Here is a 16,297-nt window from a genome sequence, read left to right on the forward strand (position 1 = left end):
CTTTTGCCGCCGTGTTTTGTGGAATTCAGATTTCAGTTCAGCATCCCTTTAACTCGAAATGAACAACACTACAGTGTTCTTGGTCCTGCAAAGAACTTGCTTTTGTTTTCAGCCCTAAACTCAGAAGTACACAATTTTTGTAGATTGATGTCTTTCTAATTCATCTACACAATTCACAGGATGAACCACTGTATCAAGGGGCCAAGCTGACGAGAGCGGAAAGCCTGATAATGGTGATGAGCCACAGCCTGCGGTACGACTCTTCGAAGGAATCAACCGAGAGCCTTCTGAAGCTTGTGGACTCCCATCTTCCGGAGGGAACAGTTTTTCCCAGGTCGAAGTTTTTATTTTTTAAGCATTTTGCTGGGGACGAAGCCAGTAAGGCAATGTATTTATACTGCCCCCAATGCGTATGTAATCTGGGGAAAGTGACTGCATCTCTCTTAGAAGTATCCTGCTCAGTCTGTAGTACTGTTTATAGAGCAGATGATCTTGTGTCGAAGGGTGCTTATTTTGTTTTTTTGGACCTTAAGTCCCAGGTTCGGGACATTTTGTTGAGTGGGAGCCTGAGCACTCCAGGAACGTTGGAGTATGATGTGCAGGACATCACACAAAGCTCTGCCTACCACAGCCTTCCGCTGAAAGAGGGGGATCTCAGCGTAACGTGGAATACCGATGGTGTTCCGCTTTTCGAGTCTTCGAATTACAGCATTTGGCCTTTGCTTCTGCAAGTGAATGAGCTGCCATTTCACGAACGCGTGCAGAACCTGCTGCTAGCAGGTTTGTGGTTTGGCCCTAAAAAGCCAGACATGAACTGTTTTTTGGAGCCATTTGTGGAGGTTATGAATGAACTGTCTTCTGTGGGTGTTCCTTGGACTGATGCTTCTGGCACACAAAAAGTATCTAGAGTGTTTCCAGGGCCATGTACAGTAGATACTGTTGCACGCTGTATGCTCATGAACATGACTCAGTTTAATGGGGCTTTTGGGTGCGGCTGGTGTGAGGCCGAAGGAGAGGTCGTGGAGAAAGGTCGAGGCCATGTAAGAGTGTACCCTGCGGTCGTTGGCACAACACGGTCTCATGAGTCGTTTCTCCATCATTCTGAGAAGGCGGAGAAGCAAGGTGCACCAAGCCATGGTGTTAAGGATGCAAGCATTCTTTTCGGATTGGCATTTTTCAACTTTGCCTCAGGTTTCGTTGTTGATTACATGCACGCTGTGTGCTCCGGGTTCGTGAGATCCACGGCCTTTATGTGGTTCAAAGGTCGGAGTGGGCAGCACTACCACCTGGGTAGTTTCATGTCTGAAATAGACATGAAACTAAAAGCGCTGCGGCCAATCTGGGAGATCTCCCGACTTCCCAGATCTCTGAAGGACATGAAGTTCTGGAAGTCGTCGGAATGGCGCAGCTGGATGCTTTTTTATTCTCCTGTGGTCCTGAAGGGGTTCCTCCCGAAAAAGTACTTCGACAACTGGCTGAAGTTTGTGCGTATCATGCACTTCTTCTTGAGTCGCTCAGTTCCACTTGACAGCCTTCCACAGGTGAAAAGAGCAATGACCGCATTCCTCAAAGAGTTCGAGGAACTCTATGGTCAAGTCAACATGACTTACAACACGCACTTACTCCTCCACTTGATAGATAGTGTGAGACTGTGGGGACCCCTCTGGGGGTACTCCGCATATCCCTTTGAGTCAATGAATGGGAAACTTGTACGACTTGTAAATGGGACAAGATATGTTCAATGTCAGATTATTGATAAGTTTTCAATAATCCGAAGTCTTCCGAAACTGTGGGCAGTCGCCTCCAACCGCAGTGCTGATGACCAGATCGCGGTACTGCTCAGGTCACTGATGAAAGGCTACAACTTGAGGAAGCATGTGGTAAAGAATGGTGCCGTAATCTTCCAAGGAAAGGGTCAACCCGAAGGAGACAAAGTCCTTTTCAAGAAGGTTAGAATTGGTGCCTTCACGTACTGTGTCAAAGCACTGGACAAGTCCCGTAGGAAGAATTCCTACGTGTTTGTAGGGGGCATATTCGGGCAGCTAGTTGCCATTGTTGCTTGGTGCAAGCGGGGGCACACGTCATGTAGCTGTGTCAAAAATGTGACCCTGCGTTTAGAACAACTGAAAGTAAAGGACTTTGTTCTCAGCTCTTTTGGAGCTCTTTCTCTAGTACAGTTTGTTGAAGTGCAACACACTAATGCAATAATCGAAAAGGACGCTGCATCGGTTCAGAAGTGCGTAGTTCTTTGCAATTCTTCTCGCACCTGTCTATGCGTTGTGAATGATACCTATGTGCTTGAGTCTGTCTGAAAGCTTGCAGTGAGGAAGGAGCATAAATACAAAAGCCTCGAGGTGCACCTAAGTACTTCTTATGAGTTGTGAATGCGAAAGCACGTATGCCGCTCTTCGTTCCCTTCTTTGGTCTCCGGCGTACAGCGCGCTGACCTTGGGCGTGGAGCGGTGGAGCCGCTGCCTCGCGGACATAAGATTTAATGAAAGAAAGAATTTAATGTGCCGTTTTCGCGCTTCAAACTGAAGACGTCGGCTCTTTCCATGAGGCAGTTAATGCTTTTGCATTAAAACTTCCCTTTTAGTGCTCCTTCCTTAAGGTGTGATCTCATTGCCGATGCACCTGTCCTGTTCTTAAAGGGATACTACAACGAAATTTCGGCGCTCATTTTTTGGTCTATATGTGCTCAAAGGAGCAGCATCACATCGAACACACCAATATCTTGTTAAAAAAGTCACGAAAAGGAATTTTAAAACGAATTAAACGATTAGCAAAGAGCACCTGGTGGATGTCGCTAACGCCTCGCTTGTAATGCCCGTCTAGGAACCTTGACAGCTATTGACGGAGGTTGTCTCGCCTCCGGCCACGACGAGAGAAGTGGGGCAGCAGGAACTCCCCTCTCCCCGGGAATGCTTTTTGTATGTCGCAGAAGTCGCTATTGTCCCCCTACAAGATTACAGAAGATTAACCCGTCACTCAAAATTCACACAAAAGCAGCCGCTTCGGTGGCTGGAACGACTAGGCCATCCTCTCGACGTCAGCCTAGCCGTAGCTTTGCTCGTCTTGGGACGACCTACGTCACGATTGCGTTGGATGTCACGTGGTCTCCGCTGGGCCTTCTCCGAGCGCTTGCCAGAGTGGGCCGTTTATATCAAAAATACAGCCACCAGGCTCAAAATACAAACGTGCGATTGTCATTTACGGATATTGTGGATCATATTCAACCTATTTTTAAACACGACGAGAATATTTCAAATTTCGTTGAAGTATCCCTTTAAAGGGGCCATTACATGAAAATTAGTTAAGTCGGGTGACTCTTGATATGAAACCCTGATAGGTTGCTCAATATACATACCAACTTTCAGAATTTTTAGAGCTTTACTATTTCAAGAAATTAATTTTTTAATGTTACTCATTTGCATTTGGAGACCAGGCAACATTGTCACAATTCTGACGTAGCTGGCCCACAGCAGCCGCATTATGGCGCCCATGAACCACCTGGTTCATGGTCCATGGGTGCCATGGTTCGTGCAGCGTAGTTTTACCGGTTAAATCCTCTCTAATTCCAGGCTTTCGTTTGTTGCTTTGGCTAGTAAATGCTGCAGTGTAACTTCTTTTCACCACATAGGCGAGCAAAGCAAAGCAAGTTAGGATGCAGTGTATACCTCTCAGCGAAGCATTGTACGGCGACACTGTTTTGGGCTATTAATGATAAATATGGCAAGTGAATCGCGGTTGCGACTCTAGGCCTTTTATGTCAGCAGCTGCAGGATGCGAGTGCAACACTTTGAGCAATTCGGCTCTGTGTGCATGCTCGTGAGTGAAAGCATAGTTAAAAAAACATGTTCAAGCATGTTGCTCGTCGCAGTAGGGAAACGGTCAGCCTTGCCGAGTCAGTCTCACTCGAGCCTGCCGTCCCGTCGGCACCTTGATGCTTGCTTTTTTTCTGCTTTCCCGACGCTCCGTTTTTTATTTGTTTCTGGCACAAGTTCTCCACATTAAACTATTGAGCTATCAGTTCTTTAGTGATCTTTGCCGAATCTTCGCCTGCCCTTTGTGACAAAATTACCTCCTCCCCTTTACAAATTAACAATTTTGCTTGCCGCTCTTGGGCAGTGTGAGTATGGCCATCCCTGATCTTCTATGACCAACTGACCCGGGCTCTACCTAGGCAGCTATGGTATTGATTATCCATGGCCCTGGAAACACTTACTAGCTTTGTGCCCTCTTTTTTTTTGACCACTCAGTCGAACTTCCCACAGAGTCATTGTTTTGTTGTTGCGCATGAATATAGCCATTAGTGTTCTTTTGTTTCTTTTTGTTCTGGTTCTTTCCCTTCTCACGATGGTGCCACATGCAATGTCGGTCTTTCTGGATTCGTAGTCACCTCAAGAACCATATAAAAAAAGTGGCTCCTTGCCATTACCTATTTTTTTTCTTTTACATAGTGACCGTATGGTTATATGCATTTACAATGAGTTAGGATTTAGATTGTATCAAAATGGAACACATTTTAAATGAAAAAAAAAACTTTTTTTTCTCTGACACCCATACCTTGCAAAAACTACTTTGTGCAGCTTATGCACTTTGTGTGAAATGATATTTTCTTGAGGCAGTGATGAGAGTATGCACCTATTTCCAATCTGGGTTTTGGGTAGGCTAATCTCGTCTTAAGTCGTGTGGAAGTGTGAGTAGGCCACCAACCATCTCGGTAAACTGGAGATGTTCATATGTCGGTTTACAACCATTGGTTTATAGTATTTGCTACGAAGAGAGCCAACGTGACTTTTATTGGATAGTATGAATGCACAGGAGTGTTGGATTGAGAGTATATTTGTGTATCATGTTTATAAATGATTCCAAAGAGCATTCATTTTCTGTCTTGCCACAAGTCACAATGCATGTTGTGGCTTAGATATTTACACCATTTTCCTTCTTTTGAGAGATTGTTAGATGGCATTAGGAAGCTTACAGTGCAAATTGACATGTGACAGTTCTGCTGTTTTATAGACTAACTTGTATCTGGCATCATGTCAAGGCAGGTGCACGGACTGTTGGAGCATGTACAGGATCTTTCACTCTTTAAAAAACAAGTTCTTGCACAAGTGCAGTGCCCACAGCTCCTCTGGGCAAATGCATACGTGTTTATAAACAATGATTTGGTGTATATAGACGAATGTTTTATTATTATTGGATTGCATGGTGACTATCAAGAGACAGCTCCTGCATAGAAACACTAATTCATCTTCACATAAAGGTTGACAAGTTTCTTGTGGCTGCCAAGCGTGATTGATATTGTTACTTAAAAGATGGAGTGTCCATTGCAATATTGTTCTGTCGTTTCTCCATGTGCATGCAACTAGTAAAGCAATTTTCATACCATGTTGTATTTTGTGTTTCACCATAGAGTAATGCGGCATTATCCTGAGCAAGCTTTGCCCTGTGAATAAAGGATCACTATTTGTTCTTCTTGACTTTTGTTGCATTGTATCATGGTACATTTTTTTAATAGTACCTGTTGATAAAACCGAGAAGTTAGGTTTTATATTTCATAGTTTTGTATAACTGTGCACACACAGAATAGAGTTTGTAGGAAGGTTAATTAAAGCCGCTGCGAAATTTCACTTCTGCTAATTACAGTAAGTATAAATCATTGGCACTTTTATATACATATATTCCCACATACACACTGAGAACAAATCTAGGAACAAAACGTGTACACCTCTTCAGATTGTGTCACCAGTGTTCCATTTCAAACTCCGAATAGCATGCAGAGTGTGTGATGCTTTCTGAATTCTCACGAAACTACTCTAGTATGTCATCAATCTATATAATTCTGGCACATGCATATATTCAAGCCGCACAGGATGAAACATAGCTGTGAGATGCATTTGCAAGTATCCGTCCCGACTTAACGCTAGGCACAGCAAACTTTTATGTTATGTCGGACGTAACTTTAATATTATTTTTGTTATGTCTGACGTAACAAAAATGCACTGCCATAAAAATAAGAATTTTACTATGTACAGATGTCAAGTTGAAGCCATTTTTCAACATATGTTAAGAGGGTTGTGCTTGCGGAATGTTTTATTAAATAGAAACAGGAAAGGGAATGAAAAAGGTCATTTGCTTTTGTCTGATTCTAAAAAAAAAAATCCTAGATTAAACGAAAAAGTGCAAAACAACTTACTATCATTTTTAGAACTCTTACAAATATGCCAACAGAGAAAAACCTATAGAAAATGTATTTTCCCTTTCAATATTTTCAAAAAATGTGACCTGTTATTCTTCAAAAATTTCTCCCAAATAAAAAAATGTCCTCAATATTTTTTAATAGAATAGTAAAAGATTAAATTTTTTTTTCTCTTATAAAATAAAAAAATAATGTTGATAATTTTTTTAAACTTTTTTTGAAAATAACTTTCAAAAAGCAATTACAACTTTTTAATTTTTTTTAAATTGTTCTACAAAAAATGACATTATTTTTTCCTTTTGAATTTTTTTTGAAAAATAACCTACAGGAAAACGTCATTACAACTTCTTTTAATTTTTTTATAAATAAGTCTACAAAAAAATTTCATTATATTTTCCTTTTGAATTTTTTTAGAAAATAACCTATAGAAAAACGTCATTACAACTTCTTTTAATTTTTTTTATAAATAAGTCTGCAAAAAAATTTCATTATATTTTCCTTTTGAATTTTTTTAGAAAATAACCTATAGAAAAACGTCATTACAATTTCTTTTTAATTTTTGTATAAATAAGTCTACAAAAAAATTTCATTATATTTTCCTTTTGAATTTTTTTAGAAAATAACCTATAGAAAAACGTCATTAGGATTTCTTTTTAATTTGTGTATAAATAAGTCTACAAAAAAAAGTCGTTATTTTTTCTTTTGAAAGTTTTTTGACAATAATCAAAAGAAAGTGCGTTTATAAAGAAAGTCAATAGGATCCCGAAAAGTCAATAAGAAGTCTGAAGAAATTAAAAAGAATGTTGAGACCTGTTTTTGTAAGGGTGGATGCTTGTCATAGCCGGTTCCTCTCGAAATACCGAAGGGTGAACCGGCAATTACCTTTTTAAAGTGTGAACATTTAATGTATGTGTCAAAATAAAGACTAGCCTGTCAACAATTTTCCCACAAATAGAGAAATCTCCCAGTCCAGTTTGGCTACACTGCCGATGCCGCAAGGCGTTAAGGGAGCCTTTTTGTAAGTGCGACAACCTAGCTGAAAGTCTGCTCATGCGGAGCCCGAGGCGAAACACAGTGTCTCGGGCGCTGCCGCTATGGTGGCTTGTGTCCTGCTAACTAAAGTTTTGGCGGCTTTACACATGCGCCAAACGCTTGGAAAGATGGGTCTATCAACACTAACAATCGAATGCGACTAAAGGCCCGTTCGCACTCTTGCGACCGACTTCGATCGAGAGAGACCAGACCGGTTTTTAAGCCTTTTGCGACTTCTTAGGACCGGATGCGATGCAGCGGAGCTGGTCCTAAGAAGTCGCAAGAGGCTTAAAAACCGGTTTGGTCTCTTTCGGTCTAACTCGGTCGCAAGAGTGTGAACGGGCCTTAAGACATTCAAGAAACGTTACTTCAAGACAGGCGAGCTGCTTGCACTTTGTTAGCAACTTTTATGCATGACAAAATGATGTTTGTGAGAAAGTGTACCGGCTTGGTTCAGAAAATATTCGCATCTTCTGTCATCGGCAAGAAAGTTATTTTTAAAGGGAGTAGGTTGTAGGGACCGGCCTAATATTTTATTACTGGGTAAGTTATCTCGTTTATTTAACGGATTAGCTATTAAGTATAACAGTTTGGTTGCAATTTAAGTGAGTAAACGGTTTCTGAATTTAGTTTTCGGGTAAATGAGCGTGTTTTTATCTGGTCGGAACATACATTTTTTTTATAGGTCCTCTCTCTGTTCGTGTGGATCAACCAGACCCACATTTCGAGGGCGCTCAACTATTCAGGGCTGCTGCAATACGACCTCGCTCTGCTTTACGGCAATAGCTTCGCTTTCTACGCGGCTGACGACAGCATCCAAGGCGGGATCGGCAACGCTTACGCCAGGTGGGCGTTCTCTTGGTGGCATATGTGACCTGAAGCGTACTGTGGTCGCCTTCACTCGAAGTTATATTTGGGACGGCAGGTTGCAGGACGGTCTGTTTGTCCTGATGTAGGGCGATGTTAATTTATCTTTCGTGATGGGGAAACGATTTGTGAAAGTAGGGTTTTTAAGCGTCGAATGAGTTTTAACCAAAACGCCAAAACTCAGTGTGACGATCATTAATGGGTCATCAAAATATGTTATTCCGACTTTGTTGAGGCATGGGAATGCTGGTTCAAATTTTCATGCCATATCTTCTCTTTTACCCGATCGCACGCCTCCTTTACATGCCACTGCTAAAAAAGACATCGACCCGATGTATACACCACGCGAAGAAAACAGCATTATGATACAGTTATGTGCACACAAAGCACGATATATCCCAGCGAGTCACCCATGGCACACATAAATTACAAATACTACCGCGCGCTAACTATAAGACTCAGATGCATCTTTTTCTACTCAGCAGTTCAAGGAAAGAAACAATTCCTCGACAAATCCCAGACGCGTTTTCAATTTATCGACACGCATGACGTTCCGTCCTAAACCGTCACTGAACTCTATATCAGTGTTCACCGGTTAGAGTTTGGCGTCAGCACGATGAAGTCCGGTGTATACCGGCCGTTTCTTGAGACCCGCTTGCAGGGGCTTCAACAACAACGACTGGTCTCGTTTTAACGTCATGTCAGTTCGACGTTTGTGAAATTGTTTTTTTAGAGCGCAGCTCTTAGGGGCCCGTACCCGGCTTGAGCGGCGTCGGCGTAACCAAGGTCACCTCAAGGTCACGCGACCCCCAAGGTCATTCCAAGGTCACGTGGCCCCCAAGGTCACGTGACCCCTCCCCCAGGGTCACGTGACACCCAAGGTCACGTGACACCCAAAGTCACGTGACCCCCGAAGTCACCTGACCCCCCCCGCCGAGGTCACGTGACCTCCCCGATGACGTCATCGTCACTGATGACGTCACCGGCATCCGCATCGTCATCGTCATCATCACTGATGACGTCATCAGTTACGTCACTGATGACGTCACCGGCATCCGCATCGTCATCGTCATCATCACGGATTACGTCATCAGTGACGTCACTGATGACGTCACCGACATCCGCATCGTCATCGTCATCATCACGGATGACGTCATCAGTGACGTCACTGATGACATCATCGGCATCGTCACGTGACCGCCCAAGGCCACGTGACCCCCCCCCCCAGGTTACTTCACCCCCCCGTACCCTTCCCTCCTCCTCCTCAAGAGCTGCGCTCTAATTCGGTGTTACAGGGAGTTGTAAACGGCTTTCACTTTTTTTTCCTGTTTCTCCTGAACCAAGTTGATATGTCGCGCAGCCAACCTGCGTACTTCGTTGAAGTGCTCGCGCACGAGCACCCCGTATTTTGAGCTTGCTTGCAGTTTTTGCAGCTCCTTTCTCTTGTATTGATACAAGGAAAAAAACAGGATCACGAACATATAGCAGGTAAAAGGGGGAAGTTAGAACCGTGTTTTGGTATCCGGTGTTGAAGCAAAATACCACACAAGGTAGAACATCAACCCACTTCTCTCCAGAAAAGGTGGTGATTGGCATAATCTGTTTCAATGTTTTGTTGGCTCGCTCAACGAGGCCGTTGGCAGCCAGGTGATGTGCCGTAGTTGTTGCGAGGCGTATACCACGGTATTTGAGACAGGATGTTGATCTGAAAGTCATTTGTGTGCCCTTATCTGCAACCAGCACTGTGGGACACCTGTGCTTGGGGATTATTCTCCTCTCTCTGAACTACGCACCGTGGAAGCTTCGATGTTACGAGCAACCTTCGCCTCAACGAATTTCGCGAGATAGTTTATTGCTACCATTACGAACTTGTAGCTTTGCGATACCTGGAACGGTCGAATTATGTGGGGTTCGACTGTGTGAAATGGCACATCCACTTCAACTGACTGCTGGATTTTGTAAGGGCACGTCGTAGTCATCTTCAGGCGGTGACAAAAGTCACAACCTTTGACAAACAGTTGAACAACCAGGTACAATCTAGGTCTCAAATATTTACTTTGGATTTTCTCGTAGGTCCGTCGGATCCCTATATGCGCTCCAAATTGACCTCCATGAAATTCGTGAAGTCCTTCCACCTTCTTTGTTTATGGAAAACATAGAAGAGAACGTTCGTGACCAGGTTCAACACCCCCTTGGTATAGTATGTAGCTAAATAGCACGAACTTTCATGGCTTGCTTTTCGGGACATGGCGGCCTACTTTCAGGTTTTTACGCGACGTGACGTATCAACCTTGAGCGAGATGAGGCCTTTAAAGCGAAATTCGAAAAAAATGATTTACTGTTATCTCTACCTCATCTTTTAGGCATCTTTCTGGTCCCCATACTTTCGCCTTTGGAATCCGGCCGCCGCCATTTCTGAGGAAACGCCGCATTACGCATTAGGAGTAGACAAGTTTGAGGAAAAAGGGAGGGGGGGGGGGGGGTTGCTTATTGCTAACAATCTTTGAGTGGTCTTTGAGAATTGTTCTTCTGATGCTTATATCAAGCTACATTTGCAATTCTAAAAGTGTCAATTTCCTATTTCATTTACTCCCTTCATTTCATTTGCGTTGGTCAATTTTATACACAGTGTGTTTCACGAAAGGTGGACAAATTCGATATTGCGAAAACTACGCATTGCACCAAAAAAGGGCTTGTGTCGTTTTCGTCCAAGGCCAGGGGCTTACTTAGAAAAATTATTAAAGTTCGGGATAATTAAGTTGTTAAATACTTTCGCGCAATTAATTTTTTTAAATATTGAGTTTACGGGCATGGCTTCAGTTAGATCGTGATGAGCATCAATTCATCAAAAAACACTAAATCAACAAATTGCAGAACAATGGACGGCACGCACAGCATTTTACGGCTTTCTGAAAACCGCACGATTTCGACGGGTTTTTAAGTTTCGGTTTGCGATCGGAGCGCTTCTCGGCACCGACTGCACCGCCCTCCATAGAGGAATAGTGCAACCAACCTGTGCTGAACTGTCCTCGCGCAGCGCAGCCACAGTGCCACTGTAGCGCAGCAGAGGTTGGTTGCACTATTTCTCCACGGAGTGCGGTGCCGTTGGTACCGAGAAGCGCTCCGAGTGCAAACCGAAACTTAAAAACCCGTCGAAATCGTGCGGTTTTTCAAAAAGTCATTGAATTCTGCGTGTGCCTTTTATCGTTCTGCAATTTATTGATTTAGTGTTTTTCAGTGATGCTCAGCAAATCTCCAGCTGAAACCAAGCCCTTAAACACGATGTTAAAACAAGTTAAGCACGCGAAAATAATTAACAATCTAATTATACCGGACTCTAATAATTTTTCTAAATAGGCCCCTGGCCCTAGACCAAAAAGACACAGGCCTTTTTTTTTGTGACGCGTAGTTTTCGAAATATCGAACTTGTCCACTTTTCGTGAAACACCCTGTGTACGTCTACTTTACTCTTACAATTTTACGCGGCTGTATTGTTTCGTGTATTTGTCTTTGTTGCGTGAACTATGTATGCGTGATTAATCACGTTCAATGTTGAGTTCTGCATTTTCATTTCTGCAAATAAGTGTGTAGACCTGAAGGTAAACGTTCGGCAGCCCTCTGCCTGGTTAGAAATAGACACGAAGCGAAAAATAGGAGCTCTAAGCACAAATTTAATAAACATTTACCTAACTTTTCGGGACCAGTTCGGTCCCTTGTTCACGGGTGAGTGACGAAAAAGACACGCGTCATACGGATCTGGGAGCTTTGCTCACGTCACGCAGTCCCGAGACGTAGCTGCTGGGCAGGGAGCCCGAAGAACAATTCGCGTTCCCCTTTGTGTGTTGGATGAACCAAGACCCAAGGAAGAGCCGCTTTCGCCAATTCCTCTCCAAGGCCAGCACGGTGCCTTCCTCGAAGTCGACTGTTTGGCCGGCTGCTTCTGCGTACTCCGTGAGGGCGCTTGCCTCCATATCTTTCTTCTGGACATCATATTTGTGTCGCGTAAGCCTCTCTGCGAAGTGCCTTCTTTCGCCAACGTATGAGGCCGGGCATCTTTATATGGTATGCGGTAGACCAAGCCTTGGGCCCTTTCTTTGGGGGGCCAATCCTTCGGGAAGGGGAGGCGATGACCGATTGTTGACACGGGCTTATGAGCCACCTCCATCCCGTTGCGACCGAGGACGCGGGGAAGGGCCTCGCCGGTCGCGATCTCGGAAGGGGGAATGCTGCGCCCTGCGGGTGGATGCCTAGGGCGGGAGAGGAGGTCCCAGCAAAATGGAAGATTTCGGGAAAGAGCGAGGCCCATGAACCCCCCCCCCCCCCCCCCCCACCGGGGGGCTACGTGCCTGGCTGATTTCCATTGATATGTAGATACGTGATAAGTTTCGACAGGAGCTACTTTTTCTGCTATGTCCAAGGACGCAGGGATTTTACATGGACAAAGATAAGAGTTTATTTAAGTTTTTTTATTATACTGTTTCTGCGTCGATGAACGTAACCTGCAGTCCAACTAAGTTATCTTTACAAAATTACGCTTTCAAGAACCGCTTGCCATTGTCGTGGAAAAGCGGAAGACACGTGTCACGAGCGGGTGCTCTAACGCCATTCGTTTTCAAGGAGCGCTGAATTCAGGGATGCGTCGATATTTGCTTCCAAAGGCCGCTCGAGGCACCGGCCTCATGCACTGATGCATTTGACGCTACTTGCAAGGTAAGCGTAAACACATTGAGTGGCTTTAGTTCCAGCGAGCAACATTCAATCACTGATTCAGTGCTTGTAATACAGAATGCCTCGCTGTTTGCCCTGGCTGGTAGGGACCCCCAACATTATTTCGATCACCTTCTTGGAAAGAGGCAGTGTCGCTTGTGCGGCAGTCGTATATACCTTGAGTGGTTCTTAGACTTCAACTGAGGAACTGTGCTCCATTCGATAAATGCCCTGGCAAGCGTAAAATGTATTATCCAAGCAAGCCAAGGTCTCCTTCTAAGTCTGGAACAACCATAAAGTCGAATGACTGTCTGTCCGCTCTGACTTCGACGCCCACTTCTCCACTATACTCAAGTGTCTGCCCACTTGCTCCTTCTAGTTTATGAGAAAAGTTTAAAAATGTCAGCTGAAGTGTTTCGCAAATGGCTTCATTCACGAGACTTTTTTGTGGAACCCGAATCTAGGACCAGAGTGATTTGAAGGTTTTCTATGGAGACTCGAATCCGCTTAACGCCCGGAGATGGCTCACGGCTTATTCGTTGTACTACTGGTGTTTCTCTGCAATCCCTGATGACACCAGAGAGAAAATGATCAATTTTTCTGACCATTTTCAACGTTAGGCACAGCTTGAAACGCACGTTACCATTGTAGTAATTTCTGCGTCAGAGGTGGCGGCACTATGCAACAAAGGGACCTACCTGATCTCAATTCCAGCAAAGTTTGAGAAATTTTTGACGGGAGCACAGTTGAATCTTGATTTTTTTTGGTGATAGAATTGTTCTTGGCTGGTGTGGCTTCGCTGTGGTTTGCCATGACCTAGACGTCAAATGCCGTCAGGTCACATGACGCCATGATGTCACGTTTCCAGGTTTTGATGCCACGTGATACCAAGAGGTCAGGTCACAAATAATAATACTATATCCTTCACTTCCCGAACGACTGCACAATGTCTTCTGAACAAATTTAAACAATAATTTCTGAAATATTGCATTACATGCATTGTAGGACCTTAAAGGCAAAGGTCGATGATCACTATTCGTCAATCTTTTATACTCGATCTAACAGTTTTTTTTTTTCACATAAGACAGACAGAGTATTTTTGACGTTGATGCTGCTTGTTGGTTCTGTGTGATGAAAATATGTCCAAGACTCGCCATGAACATGACAAACAAAATTTTCCTGGCATGAAAAGAACCACATTGGATGGGGCAATGTTTACGCCGATCCCAAAGTTGCGTGTTGGCGAGTGGTTAATCCTCGCAACCCAATATGCTGGGATTGATTCAAATCGGAACACGACCAATTGATTTCTTCAAATCCTGAACACTTGAATGTAACGAACTACCCATGATAAAGGCAATGTTTTTCCATGACCCCTTGTGGCGGTGCTATGCGAGCGCACGCCTAGAAAGGGCTTCCACCAACGGGAGATTAAAACTATTTACTAAGACACAGAGCCTTAGACGCCTTATATTATTTATGAAACATGAAGAGGACTATGAAGAACTTACGTCGGTTATATGATGTTTACACGAAAACATGTGCTTCAGGCACTAGGTCACACCAGCCAAATACAAAAATTGGTCGTTTCTTTGGCATTTCTTAAAGGTGTTCTAAATGCATCGAAACTGGAACGCCTTTACTCATGTCCTCCCGAAGCCACAGTCTGTCGCGCACATTGCACGCAGCACCGAATGGATTGTCCATGAAGTGGCACTTGAAAGCAGGGCCGGCCTAACGCCATCAAGTGTCCTGGGCGAACTCCGGCCGTGCCCCCCCCCCCCCCCCCTTGTTTTTTTAATGCACCCTTATCGATATTTCGTTCTCCCTAAGCTGAGACTGCGGACAGAGCTACGTCTTCCATGGACAAGTCATACGTCTCTCTTTCGCCACGCCATCACACTCCCGCCCATCGGCCGCAGAGAACCGGCTCAAGTGATAAGAGGGAGGCGGCTTATTGGTTCGGGGGGCACGTAGCTCCTACTGCAGTCTCAGCTTCCAGCTGTTAGTGAACATGTGAATAGTGGCCCTTCACGAACGTTTTGTCAGACGAGAACCGCTTTCCAAAAACGAACGGCAGTTGGTCCGGCGCTGTATCCAAATAAATAAAAAAAAAGTTTCAAAGGGGCGCGACGGCGTCTTACTTTTGATGACGCCCTGGGCGACCACCCAGGGCGCCCATCCCTATACACGCCTTGCAAGTACGTCATAGGTTGACGTCACACACAGGTCACGGCCATCCTGGTGGTTGAGGTGGTCGAGTTGACCGCCATTTAGCCATGATGAACTGCGCCGCGTTCGGCTGCAATAACCGCTCGGGTAACAAAAAAAAAAAAAAAAAAAAAAAAAGAAAAATGACACCGGTAACTTGAAGGGCGGTTTCTACTGTATACCGGCGATAGTGACATCAGAGGGCCCCGAGGCAGAGCGTCTGTCGGGGGAACGAAGGCGCGAGTGGCGGGGGAGGCTGAAGCGAGACGACTTCGATGATGCGGCCACACACTATCGAGTTTTCAGAATACATTTCGTTAGCGGTGAGTAATGGACCTTTTCTAACGTGTTTATGTTCGTGCAAGCTTTGCATCGACACCGCCGGTTACGGAAGAGCGAATATAAACTACATATGAGCGATTCCCCCGAGCGACGCAGCGATGCGACGCGACAGGACCCGCTGCCGCTCAGTCCTTCGAAACCACATGCAAGTCGTGATGAGCAGCAGTGACGGGCGATGGGTTCCGGAAGTCTAGAAACGAGCGACGAGACAGCGACGGCAAATCTCGTCGCTCGTCGCCGTCTTGTGCCGTCACATTGAGTTCGGATTGGGAACGCGACCACAGGGCCCGCACTCCAGTGATGCAAAACTACGGCGAACGATGCTCATCCAGACCGAAACAGGCAGGGGTGAGGATCGACCGCACGCCGGGACGGTACTCATCTACCCGTTGCGATATGGAAACAAGCGTCGTGCGGGCGTGCGGTCGTGTATCAGTACTGCGTAGTGCACGTTAAACACCCCAGGCTAGCAGTCCTGCACTGGATAAATGGCTTATGTGCTGCGCATAAGCAGCGTCACCAAAATCTCTGGCAGGCTAACCTCACACTGTTTAAAGATCTAACGACAAATTTAACATTTTGGCTTCAATCATGTAAAAATTATTTGTTCTGAAATTTTAGGCAAACCATCAGCATTGTTCGATATCGACCATCGTGACTGGGCCCCAGTCTGAATTTGGGGTACAAGAGAAAGGTCTTTGACAAAAATGACAGGTACGTAACATACTGTGAGGGAAAAGGATGGGTCCCAGTTAAAAGAAGATTAGCATGAAGTACAATGCTTCTGTTTACTCCGCAAACAGGTACAACCGTTGCAAGGCGAGAAGCGCTGCAAACAAGAGGGCTCTGCAAGGTATGTCGCCACCTCACTTTCCTAAGATAGTGCTCAAATTCGCCCTCTTTTATAATTCCTGTTAACTGGTTCCGATTTAC

General features: G+C 44.7%; 1 protein-coding gene across 1 annotated transcript in view; it reads left to right on the plus strand.

Annotated features, from left to right (window-relative positions):
* The window catches only part of LOC8040344 (retinal-specific phospholipid-transporting ATPase ABCA4), a 223,262-nt gene that overhangs the window by 77,657 nt on the left and 129,308 nt on the right, over nucleotides 1-16,297 (plus strand). The window contains exon 9 of the mRNA XM_029977824.3: nucleotides 7,923-8,083. Within this exon, the coding sequence (XP_029833684.3) occupies nucleotides 7,923-8,083 (161 nt within the window). The remainder of the gene's footprint in view (nucleotides 1-7,922; nucleotides 8,084-16,297) is intronic.

Source organism: Ixodes scapularis, unplaced genomic scaffold (genome assembly GCF_016920785.2).
Source record: "Ixodes scapularis isolate PalLabHiFi unplaced genomic scaffold, ASM1692078v2 PGA_scaffold7__128_contigs__length_106722199, whole genome shotgun sequence".
Classification (NCBI taxonomy): domain Eukaryota; kingdom Metazoa; phylum Arthropoda; class Arachnida; order Ixodida; family Ixodidae; genus Ixodes; species Ixodes scapularis.